The following is a 22,907-nucleotide window of genomic DNA, read 5'->3' as shown; positions in this document are numbered from 1 at the left end:
ACTAAGCCATTTCTCCAGCCCACCATATACATACATACATACACACACACACACACACACACACACACACACACACACACACATATATATATATACATATATATATGGATATATATAATGTATTATATATATAAAACATATATATACGTATATATATAATATATAATACATAATATATATAATAATATATATTATTGACAACTTTTATACTTACATATTTTCTTTTAAAATGTTCTATTTATTTGTTTACAAGAAAGGGGGAAGAGAGTGGGTGCACCAAACAAACTCCAGATGTATATGCCACTTTGTGTATATAGCTTTACAAGAATACTGGAGAATCATACCAAGGCCAGCAAATTTTACAAGCAAGCTCCTTTAATCACTGAACCATCTCCCCAGTAAAGTCTTCATGATTTTTTTTTTTGAGAGAGACAGACAGTGAGATAGACTGAGACTGAGAGAGAGAGAATGGGCTCACTGAGGCCTTCGGCTGCTGTGAATGAACTCCAGATGCACGCGACCCATTGTGATGCATGTGCAACATTGTGTACTTGCATCCCTGTGTGTCTAGCTACATGGAACCTGGAGATCTGAACCTGAGTTCTTAGGCTCTGCAGGCAAGTGCCTTAACCAGTAAGCCATCTCTCCAGCCTTACTGTTGGTTTTTTACAAGGCAGGGTCTCACCCTAACTCAGGATGACCTAGAACTCACTCTGTAGCCTTAGACTGGCTTTGAGCCTCCTAACTGAGACTTCCTAAGTGCTGGGACTAAAGAAGTGTGCTGCCACACCAAACTAGATATCTATTTTGAATGTAACTTGGTGGTGGGGAAAGAAACCTTATTCTAAGGCTGTATGAACTTCCTGTCATTAGGGTATAATTAAGACCCAATATATCATATAAAATTTCTGGAGATGCTCACCCCTCACAATAAGGCTATTTTTTTCATAATACATTATGGCTCCATTATCAGTGATGTGAAAATATTAGCACAAGTACATTCATCAATGGCTTTTGTAATTAGCTTTAAGAATTGCTTAACATAGCAAATTCCTCTCAATCTCTCTTCTAATATTTGAGAATATAATCCTGAGACATGAAAGACTAGCCTGTTTCTAATGTTGGATCAGATAAAAGATGCCTTTATTATTGTTTCTTTCCACTTGTTTTCCATTTCAATGGCCTATTTGAATTACACAACCAGACATCCTGATATATTGACATATTTAACTACGTGGAGTCTGTCAGCCTGTTAACCTTTGACCATAGCACCTGTTCCCCAGCAGTGATTTAAGTTGCTGAAGAAGAGAGATGGGTTGGCCAACCAAACAAACCAGAGAACTAAATATCAAGGTCACAAGGAGATTGTGCACCACATGCAATAGTCTTTGGGGAATTCATAAACCATTAAAATCCATTCACCTTTCACCTTTAAGTGACAAAAAACAGACACCAGCATAATTGGTGCCTCTGTATGATGGACCCATGGTGGAAGCAAAGGCACTAAGGCTCTTTCACACTGCCTGAAGAAAGTGGTGGACTGGCTCGGTGCTCTCCAGCCTCAATTCCTTGATGCCACAGGAAGCCCTTCATCCTCTCTGATATTTAAGCTAGATTTCAATACCTCAGCAAACACCAACCATCTCTAGCAAAGTGTACAGACAAAGTGGGAGGATTTCATTTCAACTCTGGGACTCTGCATGCCTCTTTAGCATAACAGTCCTAAATATCCCTGAGATATCTCCCTGAGATAGAAAGACCATGTGACCATGACTGTGTAAGAGAGTGGCTCTGATGCCAAGTCCATGGAGAAAGGATGCGCAATGACAAGGGCACACTTTGAATTTGGCACATTGGGTAAATGTGGGTTTTATTTAGCATGGTAGCATCCCTTAGGTACTGAAACCTGTAGGATCTGTGAGTAAGGACCTTCGGAAACAATGTACTGGCCATGCTTGATTCAAGAATACATTTGGGATGGATACTTTGAGAAATGGGCTTGCAGAAGTATAGACAGTGAGAGAGGAAAACCAAGAAAAGCACCCCCGACTGATGACTTCCTTCCCATTCCACCTCAGAGCTCCTGCGGGTTCTTTGAAGTCAGGCCCTGAGCTTTCCCGACTGCAGCAGTTAGTGAGGAAAGCATGCCCTGGCCATGAAAATATGTCTATTAGGAAACTCAGTACAGGTATTCCTCTTGTCCATGGCCTCACTCCATGGTTTCAGTTACCCATGGTCAAGAAGAAAAAGGAAGATAAATGTAGTATAAGAAGGAGGAAGAGGAAAAAGGAAAGAAGGGAAGCAGAACTACACTCACATAACTTTCATTATCCCATATTGCCATAATTGTCCTATTTTTTTAATTCTTGTTGTTGATCTCTCACTGTGACTGATTTATACATTAAGCTTTATCACAGGTTTGTGCACATACAGAAAAGACAGTACATGCAGGGTTCAGTATTACCTGCAAATTCAAGCATCCATAGAGGCTCTTTGGAATATTCCCCACAGATAAGGGTGACACATATACCCAACTTGGGGGGGGGGGAACCATCCTGAAGGAAATGTAGAGCAAGGACCAATTGGAAGAATAGTAATCCTTGAACTCATTATTTTATACTCCCCAGCCCTTCTACTCCAAATCCCTGATTGCTGCTCACCTAATGGGACAGAATGAGTGAAGGGTTTAAAATTCTTTCAGGCTAGGTGTGTCAGCTCACACTTTTAATCCCAGTTCTGGGAAGACTGAGGTAGCAGGACTGCCATGAGTTCAAGGCCAGCCTGGGCTACAAAATGATGAGTTCCATCAGCCTAAGCTACATTGAGACTCTAACCAGGAAAAAAAAGTCCTTTTAGAATTCAACAACACAGTGAACAAGAAAGCCATGGGAGCTTTTAGCCTTCCACGCCAATCCATCTCTCTAGTTACTTAATCTCTGTTAGTCTCTGTTTCTCCAACAAAGAAAGAATTTGCAGCTTCAAATGTTTTATGGAACTGTTGTAAGTAGCACACTCACCTCCAACATACAGTGTGAGTAAAAACTTGAGAGAGCTCTGTATATAGCTTAATTCCTTGTAATTTAGGGTACATGCTCCAGTTCTAGTAGAACTCCCACATCAGATTTCTGGAGCCTAAGGGTTCCAAGGTCATCCACTATGAAAACCATTAGACTAGGAGCTGGTTAAAGCAGTTCCAATCTTGAAATGCTCTGATGACTCCTTGACCTACACCCAGGACTCCAGCTGTTAGACCTTCATAGGCCAAGCTTGTGGGTGACTGGGCTTAGTAAAACAAAACTATATTTTCTGACTACCTGTGTTCTGTCTTCTCCACTGCTTAAGTTACTGAACAACTGGGTGCATGGGTTAGGAGAGGTGGGGTTGGACAGGATCTGTAGTTGTTCCTGAGACTTTAACTCTGGGTCAAGGGCTCCTGGACTCTGAGACTGCTTTCTACCTGTTGGTTTGAAAGACAGAAGCATTCTCATTCTGTCCATGATATTTTCAAGCCTCAATTTTATATTTCAAATAAGGAGAACATAACATGATCAAATTGCATGTGACAAGAGCTAAACATCAAGACTCCAGCATTTCAAAGAGATGTCAATAACTTGGTAATTTCTCTTGACTGACATTGAAATGAGTTCAATGAGGCTGACTATGTACTACAGACTGAGTGAATGCAGTCTGCAAGAGACTCAGAAGTTTTCCACTGAGTGATGAAAGTGCTAATAGCAAAGCTCCTCCTTCCATTAACTCTTAGAAGATTCACAGCCGTGCACCTCCACCCAAGCACTGCAGAAACTGCCTCCAATTGAAAAGGCATAGTGCACACTCTAGACTCTCAGGAAAGAATGATTATTCTGCAGTTAGCGGGAGCTGTGAGCCTCAAGGAGACAACACACACTCAGGGAAATGGTAGAGGTGACCTACAAGAGCTCAGAAGAGGATAGAAGAATGTGGGTTCTAGTTGTCTGGTCATGCACACAGGCAGGGAAGGTGCTGGCCCCCACTTGCAAGCTTTGTGACCCACCCCTTTCAGTTTTCATGTGCCCAAGCATGTGGTGGCAGAAAGCACAGATCCCAGCTTTTCTAGGATACATCCGATTTGAAACACTTTCAAGTATAAACCCCACCAAAATGATGAAGGCTTTGTAAAGTATTGTTCCTACTTTCTAAGAAAGGAAACTGAGGCCAGGGAGAGGGAGATTCTATGGGGATGAACACCTGAGAGAACCTTCATGCTCAGACCTCCCAGACCCAAACCCCTATTGGCCACCTCTGCAGAACAGCTTTAATGTTGGTGAAGAAAGTGTCAGGGCTTCAGACAGTGACTGGGTGACTGTGAATCTCCAGAAGGGGGAAGTGGCTCAGTCCCTTTCCAGCTTCTGGCTTCAGTGCCACTTGGCTGTACAAACTTCAAAAAGCTTTTGATGAGAATAAAACACACGAAATTGTTATGAACATCTGTAAGCAAAATATGAAGCTATTCCCCAGTGAATGCATGTCCTGGTTTTCTTGCCAGCAATGGAATATTTGTATATTAGGCTAATGCACTGAAATTAACCCAGAGTGCTCATCCATTGCAGAATGTCTTTTCATATCTTCATCTGTACAGGAGTTATGCAAAAGTGTAAGAATAACTCACTACCAGGCCATTCAGGAAGCTGAATAGCTTAATTACTTCTAGAATCAATGTAGTAAAGCAGCAGCATTCCAGTTAATCAGTGGGTTTGCATAACAACCATTTGAGGGCATGTGCATGCACATGAGGGTGTGTGTGTGTGTCAATGAGAAACAGAGAGAGAAAAGAAAGAGAAGAGAAGAGAAACCTGGACCAAACCAATTCCTTCAAACAAACATGAAAGATCAGGCTTTTGTTAGACTATTGGAAAGAATCCCCACACAGGGAGCTATTCAACTTCTCTTCAGATGCTGTCCCTATGACCCACTATCACATTTTGCATGTAAGCCTTTCTTACTAATTGCCATATTTCACTGATTCCAGAACCCCAAGGAAGTTAGGATCCTTACAGCTACCACTCTCTATTCTTGGTTCTCCAACACCAGGTACAGGCGCACTCAGGGGGATCACAAATGACAGGATGAGTCCTTGCAAATGGTTTTAGAAAAAGAATGATGAAATGCTGATGACTTCTCATAGTGGAAGAGATGAATCAGAACATGTAGAAGACAGCTTCAGGTTCACTGAGATGAACTTTCAGACCAGACACAGTTATGGAAGAAGGGATATTTATTGAAGCTTACAGATGCAGGGGAAATTCCATAATGGCAGAAGAAACTGGCCTGCCTTCACAGAACCAAGCAGAGACAGAAAGAAGCACAAGCCAAAAATCCAAAAGCCAAACAGCACACTTTAGGAACTCCAGCTAGGTACACTTTGCATATCTTTAGATTGAAATCTGAAACCCACCACCACACCTTCAGATCCACTCAGTAGATCTGACACTGCCTCCAGCAATGTGGCTGCAGATGCAAACTACAAACAAATAAACAACTGAATATATTGGGGACCATCTATTCTATCCAAACCACCACAAAACACAAGGGAAACACTGGCCCTGCCAAGGTCTGCTGGCTGTGAGAGATACCATCCCACATCCAAGCAGAGTCTGTGTCCTGCTGTAGAGGCTAAGCAGGGTGGCTTTCACAGAAATCAAAAGTCAGGCCTGAAACACCTGAAAGAGTGAGGCATGAAAGCATATGCCATAATCTCAGGAATTTTGGAAGCTGAGACAAGTGTGGTGTTATCACAGAAGACACCACCACACCTTGGAGAAGAGCACTTCTCAGCCTATACCTCAAGTTGATGGTCCAAGGAAAGGATATTCACATTCTTGGTTAGGAGTCTGTTTAAAAGCAGACTTGTAAGGAAGTAAATAAAAATATTGGGCTTAAATAATATTTGGGGCACATGTGAGGAACAGAGGCTTTCCAGGGAAATACAAGGATAGCTCAGCGTGTGGAAAAACTATAGAGGCCTGGCTTCTGGCTCTTCATTTGAAGGCCAAAATTCCATTTCTACCATTCAATGCCACCCCAGGTTGATTCAATTTGGAGAGAATTATCCCTGCAAACCAAATTCATGACAGGGCTAGAGAGATGGCCCAGCAGTTAAGCATGCTTCTTGCACAAGTATGAGGACCTGAGGGGGACTGATATCAACTGAGTCTGAATCTCCAGTTCCCATATAAGAAGCTATGCATGAACACATATGCGTTAAACTCTCACGAAGGGGAGTAGAGTCAGGGAATCAACCAGACTCAAAAATCAGCAAGCTCGCAGTATCAGTAAGAGACTCTGGCTCCAACAAGAACAAGCCAAAAAGCAGGACACTTGACATTTAGCTCCATCCACTGCAGGGGAATCCCACCTGTCATCCCACCACCATGCCAAGTGCATGGGGCACTGCAAGGGCACATACAAGTGCATATACCACACCACAGACAAGGAAAAATAACTCATGGTAGACTGAGATCTACACCTCAGAGTGGTGCTTGACTGGATTTGAAATGAGTTGGTCTATCTGGCTGAGCTGGTCTCATTGTGTTTCTTACTCTAAACAATTTACCTAGCAGATCAACAGATGAGAAGGCTCTATAGAGTATGGATCATAACAAGAGAGTGTTTATATCACTTGAAATAGCCATGGTGTTGGGGGCTGTGGGTCTGTCCAGACTACCCCATCTTGGGCTGACAGGGATCGCCTGCTGGGATCCCACACTTCTTACACTGTAGTCTAGACTGGCCAGCAACTGGCTTGAGTCCTGAAGATTAAAGTCAGTTTCTGCCTCAATATAGACACCTTTTCCTTTCCTTCCTGCCCCAGCCAGCGGGGCTTCAACGGGAGCATGGACCCTACAGAACCTGAAATGGAAGGGACAAGAGACACAAGGAACCGACAGCAAGACAGGAGTCTGATCAAGCTGCAATTTTTATTTTTCTCAGGGTGCCTTTTATACAGCAGAACAGGGGAGTTTGTCAGTAGTTTAGGTATTGCTACAATTCTGTTTTGACAGGATAAGGTCATAGGCCCAAGGTCACAAGATTCACGACTTTAACAAACAGCTGCAGGCTTCGTGACTTTCCAGAACAGACAACTTATCACAAAATGGAGTCAAGATACTCAAGATAGAGGCACTTTTGGTTGCTTAGTGCCCAAAAGCCTGGCCATAAACTGGCCTTTTGCAAAAGATAAGAGTCTGTAAGCAGTCTGCTGACCAAGCAGGCCCAGGCAACATGGAGAGGCTTTTGCTCTATGGCTCCCGACACTTTCCCAAGAGCAACCTTGTCCCAAATGCTTAAGGAACTTCTGGAATCCTGGGTCTTCTATAGAGCAAGGGTCAGGTCACACATGAGGATAGCTAACACATACCCATCAGTGAACCCATCCCTACATGTCCTGCTTCCATGTCACAGTCAACCTTACCCATGTACCACTGGCTGGGTCAGCTCTTCTCTCAAAGGTCAGCAGGAACCTTGTATATTTTCCGTGTACCTGATCAGAACTCTGGCTTGGGTTTCAAAGTCACTAGCTGTGATGGTTAATCTCGGTTGCCAATTTGACAGGATTTAAAATTACCATGGAAATAAATCTCTGGGATACCTGTAAGGGATTTTCCAGATTCAGCTGAGATGTGAAAACTCATCCTAAATGTGGGCATATTTATTCCATGGCCTGGGATCCTGGAGTGTAAGAAGCTAGCAGTACTCCAATATTCATCACTCTCTGCCTCCTCACTATAGCTGCCTCAAGCTCCTGCTGCTATGCCTTCCCATCATGGTAGATGATAATAAACCCTTCCTTCCTTAACTACTTTTTATCAGGCATTTGGTCACAACAATAAGAAAGTAACTATTACAGTGGCCATCTGCCTCCTCACAGCAATACCATGGGGATATGAAGGTACATTCTCTCTGGACACACATTGCTTTTTCACTTAAACATGCTTGCCTGCTCATGTGTCCCCTGCTGAGGCTGTGTCCCCACCCGCAGAGCAACATGGTGAGCTGGAGGCCCTGACTCCATGGCTTATGATTCTTGGTCTATGAGCAGAGATATGGAATTTCTTTGATCATCATGTTTGACAGGCTGAGGAGGGACAGGACAGGAAGAGCTAGTCCACTGATCCTGAAAAACCTTTACAAAATAATCATGGTTGTGATCAAAGCTTACTAAACTTAGCTATAATCACAAGAGTAAGCAACTCTGAAATTGACGCCAATAGTATACAGACTGGTGTCTGTCTCACCCTGAACCTAAGCAATTATTACGCCTCTCAGGAGAGCTTTGGGGTTTCTTTCATTTGTTTCTCCTATTGTCAAATACTCCTCCCTCCATGGCATGCTTTAGTAAAGCAGGGTGCACTAGGGGCTTTAGTTTAAATAGCATACCTTGCTCTCTGTGTCCCCAGCCAGACAAGAGTCTGTAAGTGGCCTTTTACCATAATCACTCTAGCTGGAGCCATGTTTGTTCTCCTTCCCACTTATTCCCAGGAACTTGAGGGTGGTACCACTCTCCAGGCCAGAGGAACCTCCTATTGCAATCTTTCAATCTGCTGGGTTCCCATTTATGAACTGAACAAGAAAATATCAGGGAAAGAAAATATTTCTGAATCTGGGTTAGTCCCAGCAGCTATCACTTTCCAGTCAGGAACCAGTTTCCATGACAACCACACTTTCTATGCTATATCACTAAGTTAGCAGGAGTGTAGGGCTGAAATGGGTAGGTAGCTCTCTCCCAAGCCCTGTGGTTCCCATCTTCATCCACTGCTACAACCTCTGACACCAGCTGTTTATATGAACTGTATCTTAAATGGTTTGGCCCCCTTTCCTTCTAAACATTCAAAAGACAAAACAAGTCCTTTGGTACTTACCACACAGAAATAGTTTAAAAGAAAACCAATATATTTTAAAGTATAGTAGAGGGTTAGATCTGAAAGAGGAAGGAGGCGCAAATGGATGAATGAATTTGGGAGACTTACACCAAGGTCAGTGGCATAAGTTTTGGGCAGACAGCAACCAAGGTAGTATTCCTGCCGTGGGGCACTGTGTGAGTTACTTATGTTCCTGAGCCTCAATACCCAATGTAAAAAAAGTAGAAAACAGAAATTGACATGTCACACAGGATTGTTTGGGATAAAAGCAAAGACACAAAGTGTTGGGCACTCATGGCAATCGTGTTGCTGTCATTAGGCAGAGGTGAGCAGGAATAGGTCTATGCAAACAAGTAATGAAGTACTGGGGCTGGTTATGACATGTGTGAGATGAGAATAATAGTTCAGAGAGGAGGGGTTTGGGGTTTTCTTAGTGACCTTTTCCTCCTAGGCCATTCATTCGCATGTCTAGAATTAAAGGAAGAAGTCTATTCCTACGACTTGAGAAGCTATACTTGGGCAACCTTCAGGGCTTAATACAGTCTCCCTATTTATAGTTCTGCCTTAACATTTTTCAAATTTTGAAATAAAAGTAAAAGCATGCATTAACCATTAAAGTATTTAATCCATATTCCCAGTACCAGTTAAAGCAACTTTAATTCTTCTTTAGAAATAAGATAAAATCAGAATATGCATTTTTATAGTGCCTTCATTGTTGCACAGTAAAGTTTTCTTTTCAAATTCAACCTGCATGCGTATGCCTGTCTTCATGTGTTTTCATGTGGATTTGCATGCATGTGGATGCCAAAGGACAACCCCACATAGTGAATGCTTGGGAACATCATCCACATCTTTGAGACAGGGTTTCTCATTAACCCAGAGCTTACCAATTAGACTGGACTGGCTGTCCAACAAGTACCAGGGATCCTCCTGTCTCCAACTCTCCTGTACTATATTTACAGGCACATACCACAACACCTAGCATTTTGTGTGGGTGCTAGAACTTGAAATCAGGTCACTATGCTTGTAGTGCAAGTACTTACTGACAGAGCTATCTCCCCAGCCTCTCTGACTCTTTCTCAAATAAATAAATAAAAATTAAAAAATAAAATAAAATGAAATGCTTAAATGCTACTTGGGTTGCTAGGTAAGCAAGGGAGCTCTTAAGGCCAGAACCATCCATAAAGGAACCTGAACTCAGTTCAAATCTGCCTCAGGGCATCTTCCCATACTCTGCCCAGACAGGAGTTGAAATTTTCTTTTCTTTTTAATTTTTTTTTAATTAAAAAAATTTCTTTATTCATTTATGAAACAGAGAGAGGAAGAATGGGCATGCCAGGGCTTCCAGCCACTGCAAACAAACTCCAGATACATGTACCCTCTTATGTACCCAGCTTACATGGGTACTGGGAAATCAAACCTGGGTCCTTAGACTTCATAGGCAAGTGCATTAACTGCTAAGCCATCTCTCCAGCCTGGCATTTTATTTTCTGTAAAGATCCAATGGGTAAATATTTCAGGCTTTGCAGCTCAAACAGTCTCTACTGTAAACACATAGCCCTGTCCCTGGGCCATGAATATGTTCATTGCTACTATGTAAAAAGGGGGGGTGGGGAATAGCCATGTTTTAGCAAACTTTGTTTATATAGGCAGGGACCAGGACTGCAGCATGGATTTTTATAATTTCCCTCCAGTAAGCATTTCTAGTGCAAGAGATGTTTGAGCCATGTGCACACTGTTAGAGCAATGTGCCTGATTTATTCACACATCTCTGCAGGGAGAGGGACATTCCCACATGTGTCTAGGCAAGACTGTATGCCTTGCTCTGGCCAGTGGGATAATAGTACACATGGTACCTAAAGAGTCAGCTAACCCCCTTGCTATTCCTCAGTTCTTGCATGCACCACAATGTAAATTAGACCAAAGGCCAGCATGTGACATCTCCATTTCCCATGCTGCCAGTGAGCACTGACCAGCAGCCAGCACTGATGCAAGTTATTTGTGTAAGGCCATCTGAGACCAGCTAGTCATGGAGCAGCCCACTCTGGGAACAACTATGGCCTCATGAGTGAGTCCAAGAGAGTCAAGCAGAAGAACCTCCAAGCTGATCCTAGCCTTGTTTGCTGACTAAAGCTAAAAGCATGGTTGTTCTAAACCACCGAGCACTGGGTGGCTATTTCACAGCAGACATTCCGTTCCATGAGAAGTTTATTATCTTCTAAAGATATACAATGAAAAGCAAACAAGTATATTCCAGATATGGTAAATAAACAAACTAAGAAAATGGGGTTTGGGGTATGGAGAGATTGCTCAGTGGTTAAAGGTACTTGCTTGTAAAGTCTAAGGACCTGAGTTCAAGAACCCAGTACCCATGTAAAACCAGATGCACAAGATGGCACATGTGTTTAGAGTTTGTTTGCAGTAACTGGAGGCCCTGGTGTACCCATTCTCTCTGTCTCCTAAAAAAATAAAGCAAGTGTGGGGGGGAGCTTGTTAAATGACTCAGTGGTTAATGGTGCTTGCTTGAGAATCCTGCTGCCCTGGGTTCAATTCCCCAGTGCTAACATAAGGTCACATGCACAAAATGATGTGTGCTTTTGGAGTTCATTTGCAGGTGCAAGATGTTCTGCTGTGCCCATTCATTATCTCTCCTCACAGATAAATAAATTTTCAAAAAAAATAATAAAAGGCCAAGAAAATGTATGTTTTCTATTGTAAAGATCCTGTTAGCCACACCCCCCCACCCCCGCTGCTCCTATAACAGCAAATTCTCCCTACCTGAGCAGACTTCTTTATAGGTAGGGTTGCATGTATAGCCTCCTGCAAAGCCCACTTGGGTGGAATACACTCCTTTCAGGAGCCAGAATTTCCTCTCAGCTCCCCAAAAGCAGCCCATTCCTGCAAAAAAAAAAAAACACAAAATGATGATAAACCACTTACCTAAGACAAGCATTCTGGCATCTGGTAATAAAACATGATATATTTTGTCTTAAAAAGCAAAGTTTTAACACTTAAATTTATTTAATAATCAGCCTCCTGGTCATACCTTTAAAAAAATAACAAAGAAGCATCAGGACTAAGTTGCTGATGGAAATTGGAAAACTTCCAAGATCTCTTTTGGTTGATGAAGTACTCCTAATTAACCATTTTACATACATGTTCAACCCTTAAGAAAAATTAAATCGCTATAAATGTGCATTGATAAATCACTGCTCACCCAAAAGTAAACTTTCTGAGGTCTATTGTTAAGCATAATAAGTGAGGAGAAGGCAGAAAAAGAACAACAACCAACCAATAACCTCACACATTTTGTGTTCTGTTCAATGAGCAAGTATAGAGGAGGCCCACCTGCTTCTCTGCCCTTTCCTAAACATCAGTAAGATTGATGCCTCACTCAAATTGTGTGTAACTTCATTAAATCATATTTAACTAAGCACTTGGTGGAGTAAGTGTTGGTGAATTAACATGATTCCTATTCCACAACCCCTACTAGGTTTCATGACAGAGCTGTAAGAAAAATTGGTTTACTGACACTCTTGGCATTAATTACTATGCTACTTTAAAAAAATAAAGCAATACCCAACCCCCCCCCCAAAAAAAATGACATGCAGGGAGTTATGCACTAGATAAAAACATTCTACATCCTAAAATGTGAGGGGAAAATATAGCAAAAATAAGTTAATAGTTAAAAAGTATTGTGGTGGTTTGAATAGAATAGGTGGCCCCAAATATATTCAGTTGTTTGTTTGTAGTTTGTATCTGTAGCCACCTGCTGGAGGCAATGTCACTGGGTGATCTTAAGGTGTGGTGGTGGGTTTCAGAATTTCAATCTAAAGATATGCAAAGTGTGCCTAGCTGGAGTTTCTGAAGTGTGCTGTGGCTTTTGACCTTTAGGCTTGTACTTCTCTCTCTCTCTCTCTGTTTGGTCCTGTGAAGGCAGGCCAGCTTCTTCTGCCATTATGGAACTTCCCCTGGATCTGTAAGCTTCAATAAATATCTCTTCCTCCATAACTGTGCCTGGTCTGGAAGTTCATCTCAGTGGACCTGAATCTGTCTGCTATAAGTATGATAGTTCAAAATAATGAAGTCAGAAGGAAACATACTAACGTTACAGGCATAAGGTTATCAGAATGGTAAGAATGTATTTATTTTTTTTTTCATTTTGTAAAGCATTCTGTAGCCAGGCATGGTGGTCCACACTATAGCATGTGGGAGGCAGGAGGATTGCCACAAGTCTAGGACCAGCCTGAGCTACGGAATGAAACCATGTTCCAAAATTTTTTTCTATAATAGATTCCTATTCTTTAAAAAAAAAATAGGCATTTTTTTAAAAGTCTGCAAAACATTCAAAAATAGCGTAAGTGTATGTATCATTTGAGTCATTCACTGCTTCATCATTTGTCCTGTTTCCAAGTGAATTGTTTGCTGCTGGTAAATATAAAGATTTACTCAGTCCTGCAAGAACTGAGTGCCCTGTGATGGCAGAGGATCTAGTGGCATTTTCACCTCATTGTATTCCCTGAGATGAGAAAGGCTGACAGGGAATCACTAGAGAAGAAGGTTCAGGTAAGCTGAGCAGCTCTGTGGAATGCAATGCACCACCCAGAACTGTGCTGAGGCTGAGCTGAACACTCGCCCTCCTCAGGTTCCCAAGTCTGAAGGCTCCATAAATAAAAGAATTTTGCTTTGCACAGTGTCTAACAGTGATGGAACCAGAAGGTACCACAGCCCTGAACTCCACACACAGGTACACTTGAAAGGATCTTTGAATAGCCAGCCTACCTTGACCTTCCTCTGTCGCCCCACATGGCCCCAGATGGTTCAAGCCACTCATTCTCATGGCACAATGGTTCCCCTTTTATCTTTGGTTTCACGTTCTTATGGATAATCATGTTCTGAAAATATTACATGCAGGGTTCCAGAATTAAACAATTCTTAAGTTTTAAATGGCATGCCATTCTGAGTAATGTGATGAATCTCACACCTCCACCCTTTCCTGGCCCCAACATGGGCCATCCTTTGACCAGTACACCCATGTTGTGTGTGCCACCTACCACTAGTCACTTCACCATTGTAGATGCAAGGTCAACTGAGAAGGATGACAGTGCATGTGCTCAGGGACCCCTTGTTTGCGGTAGTAAAGGCCCCCAGGTGCAAGAGTCACAGACCCAAAAACTCGGATACCCAAAGAGAAGCTATCAAATACATGTACAGAGTTACTCACTGCTTCAGGAACATTTCCCAGATACTTTATAGACTTTCAAAACTTAAGGTGTTTGGGGGGACAAACAAAACAAAACATCAGCTACAAGTAGAGAGATACTTAATCTCCTTTTAATGTTTAATAGGATCAAGAAATGGCCCCTCTGAAGGAGTTGATGACCAGGCTGCAGCTGGGAAAAGGTCTCTGAGGTGCCACCTGTGACAGAAATAACACTCTGAGGACTTGGTTCATGTTTATAGAGAGGAACATAACATGGGTGAGGCATTGTTAGCAGAATAAAACTCTTTGAAGAACTGTTTTATTTCACAGCTTCCTGCATGATATAAGCAACCTATGATTTGGGAGTGAGTGTGTGTGACTATGCACACACACACGTGTGGGGTGTGCATGTACAAGTAAGTATTATAACTTTGCTCTTCATTTCAGTTGCTAATCTATCTGGAGGTAAATTTTGCATAGGGTGTGAGATTGGCATTCAATCTACTGGTATTTATTAAATGGTCCATTCTTTTCCCCATTTGTCTCCATCACCTCTACCATGCATCATTATGAGTGGCTTTGTTGCTGGGAACCTCTACTATATTCCTTTCATCCGTCTCTTCTGGTACCAGTACTTTTCACTCATTGCTAACAAATATACTACATGCCAGGAAGTGCTCCAAGCACTAGAATGCATGAATGAACAAAATCAACATGATCCTCCTCTTTTCTAAGACATACGCTTTCATGGGTAAAAGCAAATAAGCACTAAAAGCAAACAGGTGGATGATGTTATAACAAAGAGAAAAAAAGTTCTAGAAGGTAAGAAAAACAAAGCAGGGTCAGAGGAAGGAGTGGCTCTAGGAGGTAATTTTCAATACTGGGTGGACATTAAGGAGATGTTGACTCCAAACAAAGGTGTCAAGACGGTGAAGTGGTCTCTCCTCCATGTGTCTCGAAAAGGCAGAGGAAACAGTCCTACAAAGACACAGTGTGTCTGCTGTGTTGGAGGGACAGGAAGGAAACCAGTATGGCTTGAGTGGAGTAAACCATGGCAAAGTAGGCGCAGGACCAGGTAAGGCAGGCTCGGTAGGGCTTCGTAGGATGCAAGGACTCAGAATTTTATCTGAGAGAAGTAAAAGGCCAGTGATGAATGCTGAACAGGGAAGGAGATGGCTAAACTTCTGCTTCCCAAGGATTGCTCTTACTGTCTGGTCATTTCTTGTAAGTAGTGAAGACCAGTTTGTGGCAGAGGAAGTCAGAAGCCATGATCACACTCTGGATATATTTTGAAGACTGAGCCTGAAAGATTTCCTGATAGGCTGGAAGCAGAGTGAGAGGAAGCAGGGCTAGGGTAACTGAGTTCTGGGCCTGAGTGGAGAACACTGTGCAGGGAGTCTGGATGCAGAAGAAACACATGGTCAAGGTGGTATCCACTCTAGTCAGGAGTCACAACTGATGGAGTAAATCTTACCACATTCTTCAAAATTTTCTTGGTTATTCTTGGCTCCTTACTATTTTAAATTTCGTTTAATATCAACTTGTCATGTTTAACAAAAACATCCTTTTAAGATTTTGACTAGAAATACATTGAACTTATAGATTAGTTTGAAAATGTTTATCATGTTAATAATATTGAGCTTTCTGAGTATGAACATAATATCCCTTTCCATTTATTCAAATTTTCTTGGGTATCCTTTGATATCAGGACATAATTTTCTCCACAAGAGTCTTTGCTTGTTTTTGTTTTGTTTTGTTTTGTTTTTTGGAGGTAGGGTCTCACTCTAGTCCTGGCTGACCTGGAATTCACTATGTGGTTTCAGGGTGGCCTCAAACTCACAGCAATCCTCCTACCTCTGCCTCCCGAGAGCAGGCATTAAAGGTGTGCGCCACCACGCCTGGCTTCCACAAGGGTCTGATACAGTTCTATTAAACATAGTCCTATACACTCAGATTTGTATTGCTGTTATAATTAGTATTTATTATTTATTATTTTTAAATTTATTTTTTGGCCACTTCCATAATTATAGACAATAATCCATGGTAATTCCCTCCTTCCCCCAACTTTCCCCTTTGCAACTCCACTCTCCATCATATCCCCCCTCCCCCTCTCAATCAGTCTCTCTTTTATTTTGATGTCATGATCTTTTCCTCCTATTATGATGATCTTGTGTAGGTAGTGTCAGGCACTGCGAGGTCATGGATATCCAGGCCATTTTATGTATGGAGGAGCATGTTGTAAGGAGTCCTACCCTTCCTTTGGCTCTTACGTTCTTTCTGCCACCTCTTCGGCAATGGATCCTGAGCCTTGGAAGGTGTGATAGAGATATTTCAGCACTAAGCACTCCTCTGTCACTTATTCTCAGCACTATGGTTGTTTCTGAGTCATCCCAAGGTCACCACCATCTAAAAAGAGAAGCTTCTCTAACCAAAAGTGAGAGTAGCGTTAATATATGGGTATAAACATTAAGTGTTTACCAGGCAGTTTGGTGAGCATAGTATATACATTTAGCCAGACCAGCAGCAGACGTTACACCCCTAGGGCTCATGACTACCCCTGTTGTAGGTTTTCAGAACCAGGGATGTATTCCCTCCCATGGAGCCTGAGTGGCCAAGTTTAAGGCTTGCAGTGTCCACTATTGAGTATCTTCACTAGTTATTTCTCTCTCTCCCATTGAACTGCATGTAGCATAGCTTTTTCCAGCTTTCTGTCAGTTGATCTATATGGAGGAGGTTTTTAGCTCAGCTCCAGAAGGATTTCTCAGTGATCTTGCAGCCCAAGTATGTGGAGTCTTCAGCAATAGTCTTACCATCTATTCCTAGTGGGAAACCAAGAGCCTTGGGAATGGCCTGTAATGTTTTGGGGGCATCGGTGACCTCTCTGGCCAACAACTCACTGAAAGGTATCTCATCCCTGGCACTGAAAATTTTCTATTAACAATCTATGGTTTCTAAGTGTTCCATTGTCCAAAAAAAGTAGGTTTACATATGACTTATTTATATCCTCTTAGATTTTGATTATACCTCCCTCCACTTTCCTTTACTCAATCTCTTCCCCTGACCTCACTTAAGCCTTTTCATCCCCCTTAATCTGTTCTTCTACTTACATATATACAATACCATCCTATTACCTAATCAAAGCATTCTTGTCCTGAATTAATTTTGGTATTATATTTCAAATTTTAAATGTATGTCCATAGGGAAGATTTGTCATAATCTTATTTTTTGTACTGTTGCTATGGAAAATTGGAATCAAAATTACACGGGCCTCTGAAAGTGGCTTGACTACCCTTTATTCTTCTCTTTTTCTCCTTTGCAGCATTGAATCTGAAAGCATTATTTATTTTTTGAATTGACAATAAGGTTTTCTGAATGTACTGGACCTGGTATCATTGGCAAGGAGGAAGGGAAGATCTAGGGGAGGCTTTGTTTCACTGTTTGTTATTTATTCTTATCTTCCTGTTTATTTTTCCATTTCTTTCATTGATCCTCTTCATCAAATTTTGTTTTCTATTTCTTTTCTTTATTTACTAATTTTTGATCTATTAATTTCCAAGCTTCTTGATGAAAATTACATGCTTATTTCTTTTCACATTGGTGTTATTTTAAAATGTTCTTTTTTTTTGCATTACATCCTTTAGATAACACATTTAAAGCAGGGCATGGTGGTTCATGTCTGTAATCCCCAAACTGAAAAGGCTAAGGCAGGAGGACTGCCATGAGTTAGAAGCCAGCCTGGGCTACACAGTGACTTCTAAGCCTGGGCTACAGTGTAAGGTCTTGTCTCAAAAAAAAAAAAAAAAAAAAAAAAGCCATACATTTACATCTAAATTCTGCTTCCTTAGCAGGATGGTATTGCATGAGCTTGAGTTCAGCTTTGCAGATTCATTATAAGCAGCTGCATACACATGGATGTGCTTACCTGGGCAGAAGGCAAAAGACCCTCTCAAGTATCTCAAATGGATGGAACCAGGGATATGGCAGTGTCTACAAGAAGAAACAGGTTAGATGCCATTCTTCAACCCTGCCTGCTTGGGTACAGTGCATAAGGCACCCTCACACAGCAGAGAGAAGCAGAGCAGTCTATGTGGAGGAAACAAATTCTTTGCAGAATATATCTAACTTGCTCCCCACACAACACCATATCCAAAGATGACACTGGCCTTTAGAAGTGGAGATGCAGTGAATTTATCTACCATGACTACCTCCTCCTCCCAAAGAACTTCCAAAATGCCCCCACATTCTACAGAAATAAAGCTTTGAGTTAAGCAGGAAAATATTCAGCTTTACATAATAATTTAAGCCCCTAGAAGTTGAAAGAATGTATCAAAAGTATACCATGTCACTATATCAAATTTATATTTTTGTAATTATCACTAAAAACCAATACTTAGGATTCAATCTTCACACACACACACACATACACACACACACGTGTGTGTGTGTGTGTGTGTGTGAGAGAGAGAGACAGCATTTGCTCACAAAGCTTCATGAAGGCCCAAGAGGGTCTGAGTTCTATCCCTAGCATCCATATTAAAAAGTCAATACTGGATAACCATGCTGGAGATCCAGAGATGAAATCACTAAGTAGTGAGAACGAAGGACAACCAAAATCTATCAACAAGACAAGGGATAGATAGCTGACTCCCTGGCAGGAGATGAATCATCCCTCCAATAGCAGCTAGGGCCCAGGTGAGACCACAGAGGAATGGACAAGATGAGCAAGAGTTCTGCTTCCACGTGGAGGCTGACAACCTGTATCAGGTGATGGAGATAGACACTGAGGATATTGAAAAGTACCAAATCAAAAATTCAGAAGCCACTGGGAGCTCAATGCTAAAGTAGACTTAAAACACATCCACCATGGCTCAGGGAATTTTGTGAAAGAGGGATGGGAAGAATGTAAGAGCCACAGGGTGGGAGGGAACATCCAGAGACATTATGTTCTTCCCCGCACAATGACTGACTGCTGCTCTCACAACTCTTAACCCACACTCCATGGAATACCAGCAATCCTACTAAGGGGGGGGGGGGTCCTCAGTGAAGTCAGGGCAGGGAGTAGGGAAATGATGATACCAATGTGTGATGTAGCCATGCAAAGTTTCTACTCAATAAAAAACAAAACTCAATACTACATAAGAGCATTTCAAAAGTCCTGCTAGATTTGCTTTTCTTGTTTTTGGTTTTGGTATTTTAGAATTACTTTTACTCACATTTTTGGGTCATTTCTCATAAATATTTATACCTGTGAGATTTTTCATACTTGTGAAAATGACTTTATTTCCTACTGATTTGTGATGTTCCTATGAAATCCTCAGAGAGAGCTTCAAAGAAAAGTCTCATTCCATAAAGCCCTACTCCAAAACCCAGCGACTGACTAAATGTTCTTATTCGGAGCATGTGAGAGGCTGAGTCCTACTCAGAGTGCTGTTGAAGGCCATCGCCCATGTGTGCCCTGCCCTTTGGCTCATCATCCAAGCAGTTCAGGCCAGCTTGGCAGCAGCCCACCCCCATGTCTGCTAATCAGCAAAGCCCATTCTCCAGCACAGCCTGCTGCGGGCGGGGACCAGAGAACAAGAAGTCTTCAGACAGGACGGAAAGAGCAGCCCATGTTGTCAGAGGGGAAACTGCCAGGAAGGCCCAGCTCTCTTTATAACATACAGCCACAGTGTCTTCCTCCTGTCCAGCTCCTTCCCACTTTCATACTGGATATGGTTTAATGAGTACTACTCAATGTCAGATGGCTCTGAGGAATGAATTGTAACAAGAATTGAAACCTGTTCTGTTTTCTTTTTCTCCCTCCCTTTAATTGTGACTTTATCATTTGATCAGCAAATAAAATGATCCCTACAGTCAGCAAATAGCCTGGAGACTTTTTTTTATATGATGGGAAGGAAGGGGAGAAAAGAGAAAAGAATGGAGGAGTTTGTACTCTTCAGATGCATTCTGGGAGCCCCACATTGCACTCATGAACTCCCCGAGAACCCTGCAAGAAAACATGACATTATTCACAAGAGGAGAAAATGGAGATGTAGGTTTGTTAGAATACTTGTCCAAAAATAGAGGAAAGGCAGCCAGGAATTCAACCCTGGCTCTTAATTTGGTTTTTTGGGGTAGGATCTCACTCTAGCTCCGGTTGACCTGGAATTCACTATGTAGTCTCAGGGTGGCCTTGAACTCATGGTGATCCTCCTACTTCTGCCTCCTGAGTGCTGGGATTAAAGGCGTGTGCTACTACGCCCAGCTCTGGCACTTAATTTAAAGTTGCTGCTCCTTCCTCTGTGCCCACCCAGGACAGGACTTCAAATGAAGGACTATGGGCAGTTACGCTCTCCTGCAAGCAAGTTGGGGAGGAGCCTCCTGGGATGAAGGGCGGTGCTTTACCAGCCGTGTATATAAACACAGCCCAGCCCATGCATCTCAGGAGAGGGCGCTAGTTGAAGGCACATTTATTGGAATTGCATTTTCTCTCAATGGCTCTTAGTGTACACATGGAGAACACACTGTTGATGTATGCAAAATTCTTCCACATTGAAAGCAGTAAACTTCGCCAGCTTTATGAAAAGCAGCTGGGACAACCTGGGGAGAAGGTGTAGGGAGCATCATTACACCCCCATCAGAGATCTCCAGCACCCCCAGTGCCAGCTATGTGCAATAACACATGAGGTCCCATGGCTTGCAGGCGGGGAGTGGGGGGTAGGGAGGTGGGGGGAGGGGATGGAGTGTATAGAGGGCAAAAGAGCAAGGGACAAGGAACTTCACTGAAGGGGCTTCTTTGGGGTCTCCATGCTCTGTAAGTAAGCCATCACCCCGATGCTCAGGGAGGAGCATCCAAAGAGTATTCTTGACACAGGAAGTTCCATCCATCAAAGTGGCTGCTTTAGAGGCTCCACGTTGCTATAAATAACCTCTCTCCATGCTCTGTAAGTAACCAATAAACTCACTGGTTCACCACAACTGGTTGAGTGAGGTGTCATCACTCTTTGGGTCTGTTGTCCGTGCCCTGTCTGGGAAGAAAATGAGTATCTGTGTCTCCCAGTGAAAAGGGTTCAAAGCCTTTTGCTGGCTCCCTGTCTTCTTGAAAATCATGGCAATGACACCATCCTCAGGGTGGCACAAGGACACGCAAGACCAGCCACAATGGGCACTGCGAGCTCTTGTTCAGAAGGGGAACAGGGCAGGGACAAGGACTGACCTGGGCTAAATTCAAGGCAGCAACCCAATAGGCCTAAGACAAGAAGCTAACTTGACTGGGCCCTGGCACAGCCTGCATGTCCTGAGCCAGTCACTATTCATCAGCAGCCTAGCAGAGAAGGTCCCAGGATGAGGTAGGGAGGGTTGAAATGGGTTTTAGGGGCTGGAGAGATGGCTTAATGGTTAAGGCACTTGCCTGTGAAGCCTAAGGACCCAAGTTCAATTCCCCAGTACCCACATATGCCAGATGCACATCAGTCTAGAATTTGTTTGCAGTGGCTTAGAGGCCCTGGTGTGCGCATTCTCTCCTTCTCTCTCTCTCTTTAAAATAAATAAATAAAAAGAAAATATTTTTTTAAAAAGATGAGTGTGAGTTCTAAAATGCTAGATTATCACTTATAGGAATGGATGCATGATGAAAATGGAATTAGTCAGTCTACCTTCCATATTGCTTTATTTTTATATGATCTTACATCATGTTAAAAACTCAGGAAGGTACCTTTCTTATCAATACTCTTACTTGAAAATGACAAAATGTAAAAACATTTTCTGCTAATAAGAGAAGCTATATAGCAATTAGGATCTGATTGACATTTTCAATATTTGATGAAAGCTAATTGCTTTCTGTCCACACCAGCTCTTAATGCTGCTTTCACCTGATTAAGCATCCTCTTCCCCAATTAACAAGCCCATATGTGTGCATGTGTGCACCACTCTGCCTCTGCACCATGGTCAATTCAGTTCCAGGTTCTTTCCTCTGCTCTGCTTCAGCCCCTCCCTAGGTCTTTATTCACCAAGAGGGTTCAAGAACCAAAGCCCCAGGCTAGAGAGATGGCTTAGCAGCTAAGGAGCTAAGGTACCTGCCTGCGAAGCCTAAGGACCCATGTTTGACTCCCCAGATCCACATAAGCCAAATGAACAAGGTGGCATATGTGTCTGGAGTTTGATTGCAGTGGCTGGAGGCCACTGGTATGCTAATTCTCTCTCTCACACACACACACATATACATGGGCGTGTGTGTGCAAGCGCATGCACATTAAAAAAGAACCAAAGACCCAAGGCTGGAAGCACCTTACTTTTCACCTAGCTTAGATGCCCTATGAATGCTCAAAACTCCTTATACATCTCCTCCCTTGAATCAAAGGCTGGGAAGGTGCCTCCATCCCTCTGGTCCTCTCTCTCGAGGTTACAAAGGACAAAGTTAGCTTCCTCATGCTGACCCTTTGGCCATGTGAAGACAGCTCTAGGCAATCCATGGAGGTCCTATACTCCAGGTGAAATACATGTCCCTTCATCATTTCTGCATTACACATCTTTTGGAATTATATACTACCTACTGTCTCCAAGACCTGCTCCAGCACGTCTGTAGCCTTTAAAGGAAAATGGGGCCATGGCTGCTTCCCCAGGGATGACACAAGATGACCATGCATCTCCTGAACAAAGTGCCCACTGCACACAGAAGGTAGGCAGAGCTCCAGGTGGCTGGAAATCCAGTAGCTGTGAGCTGGACCAGACCTGAGCAGAGGATTCAGCATACACAGCACCTCAATTCCAGGGACACAAAGAATTCCCGAGGACACGAAGCTGGCTGAGAAGGTGGGGGCTCCAGCAGA

General features: G+C 42.6%; 1 protein-coding gene and 1 long non-coding RNA gene across 13 annotated transcripts in view; one reads left to right on the top strand and one right to left on the bottom strand.

Moving 5' to 3' along the window:
• Positions 1–22,907, bottom strand: part of Msra (methionine sulfoxide reductase A) — a 476,622-nt gene that overhangs the window by 228,824 nt on the left and 224,891 nt on the right. For all 12 annotated transcript variants that reach the window (XM_045130919.1, XM_045130917.1, XM_045130916.1 and 9 more), the window contains one exon: positions 11,676–11,795. In XM_045130919.1, coding sequence (XP_044986854.1) covers positions 11,676–11,795 — 120 coding nt within the window. The remainder of the gene's footprint in view (positions 1–11,675; positions 11,796–22,907) is intronic.
• LOC123453654 lies at positions 15,040–19,758 on the top strand. The gene is made up of 3 exons (XR_006632911.1): positions 15,040–15,175; positions 17,946–18,103; positions 19,419–19,758. It is a non-coding gene; the product is annotated as an uncharacterized LOC123453654 (long non-coding RNA).

Source organism: Jaculus jaculus, chromosome 12 (assembly GCF_020740685.1).
Source record: "Jaculus jaculus isolate mJacJac1 chromosome 12, mJacJac1.mat.Y.cur, whole genome shotgun sequence".
Classification (NCBI taxonomy): Eukaryota; Metazoa; Chordata; class Mammalia; order Rodentia; family Dipodidae; genus Jaculus; species Jaculus jaculus.
Note: the sequence above shows the minus strand (reverse complement) of the source record. Positions and strands in the feature narration are given on the sequence as shown.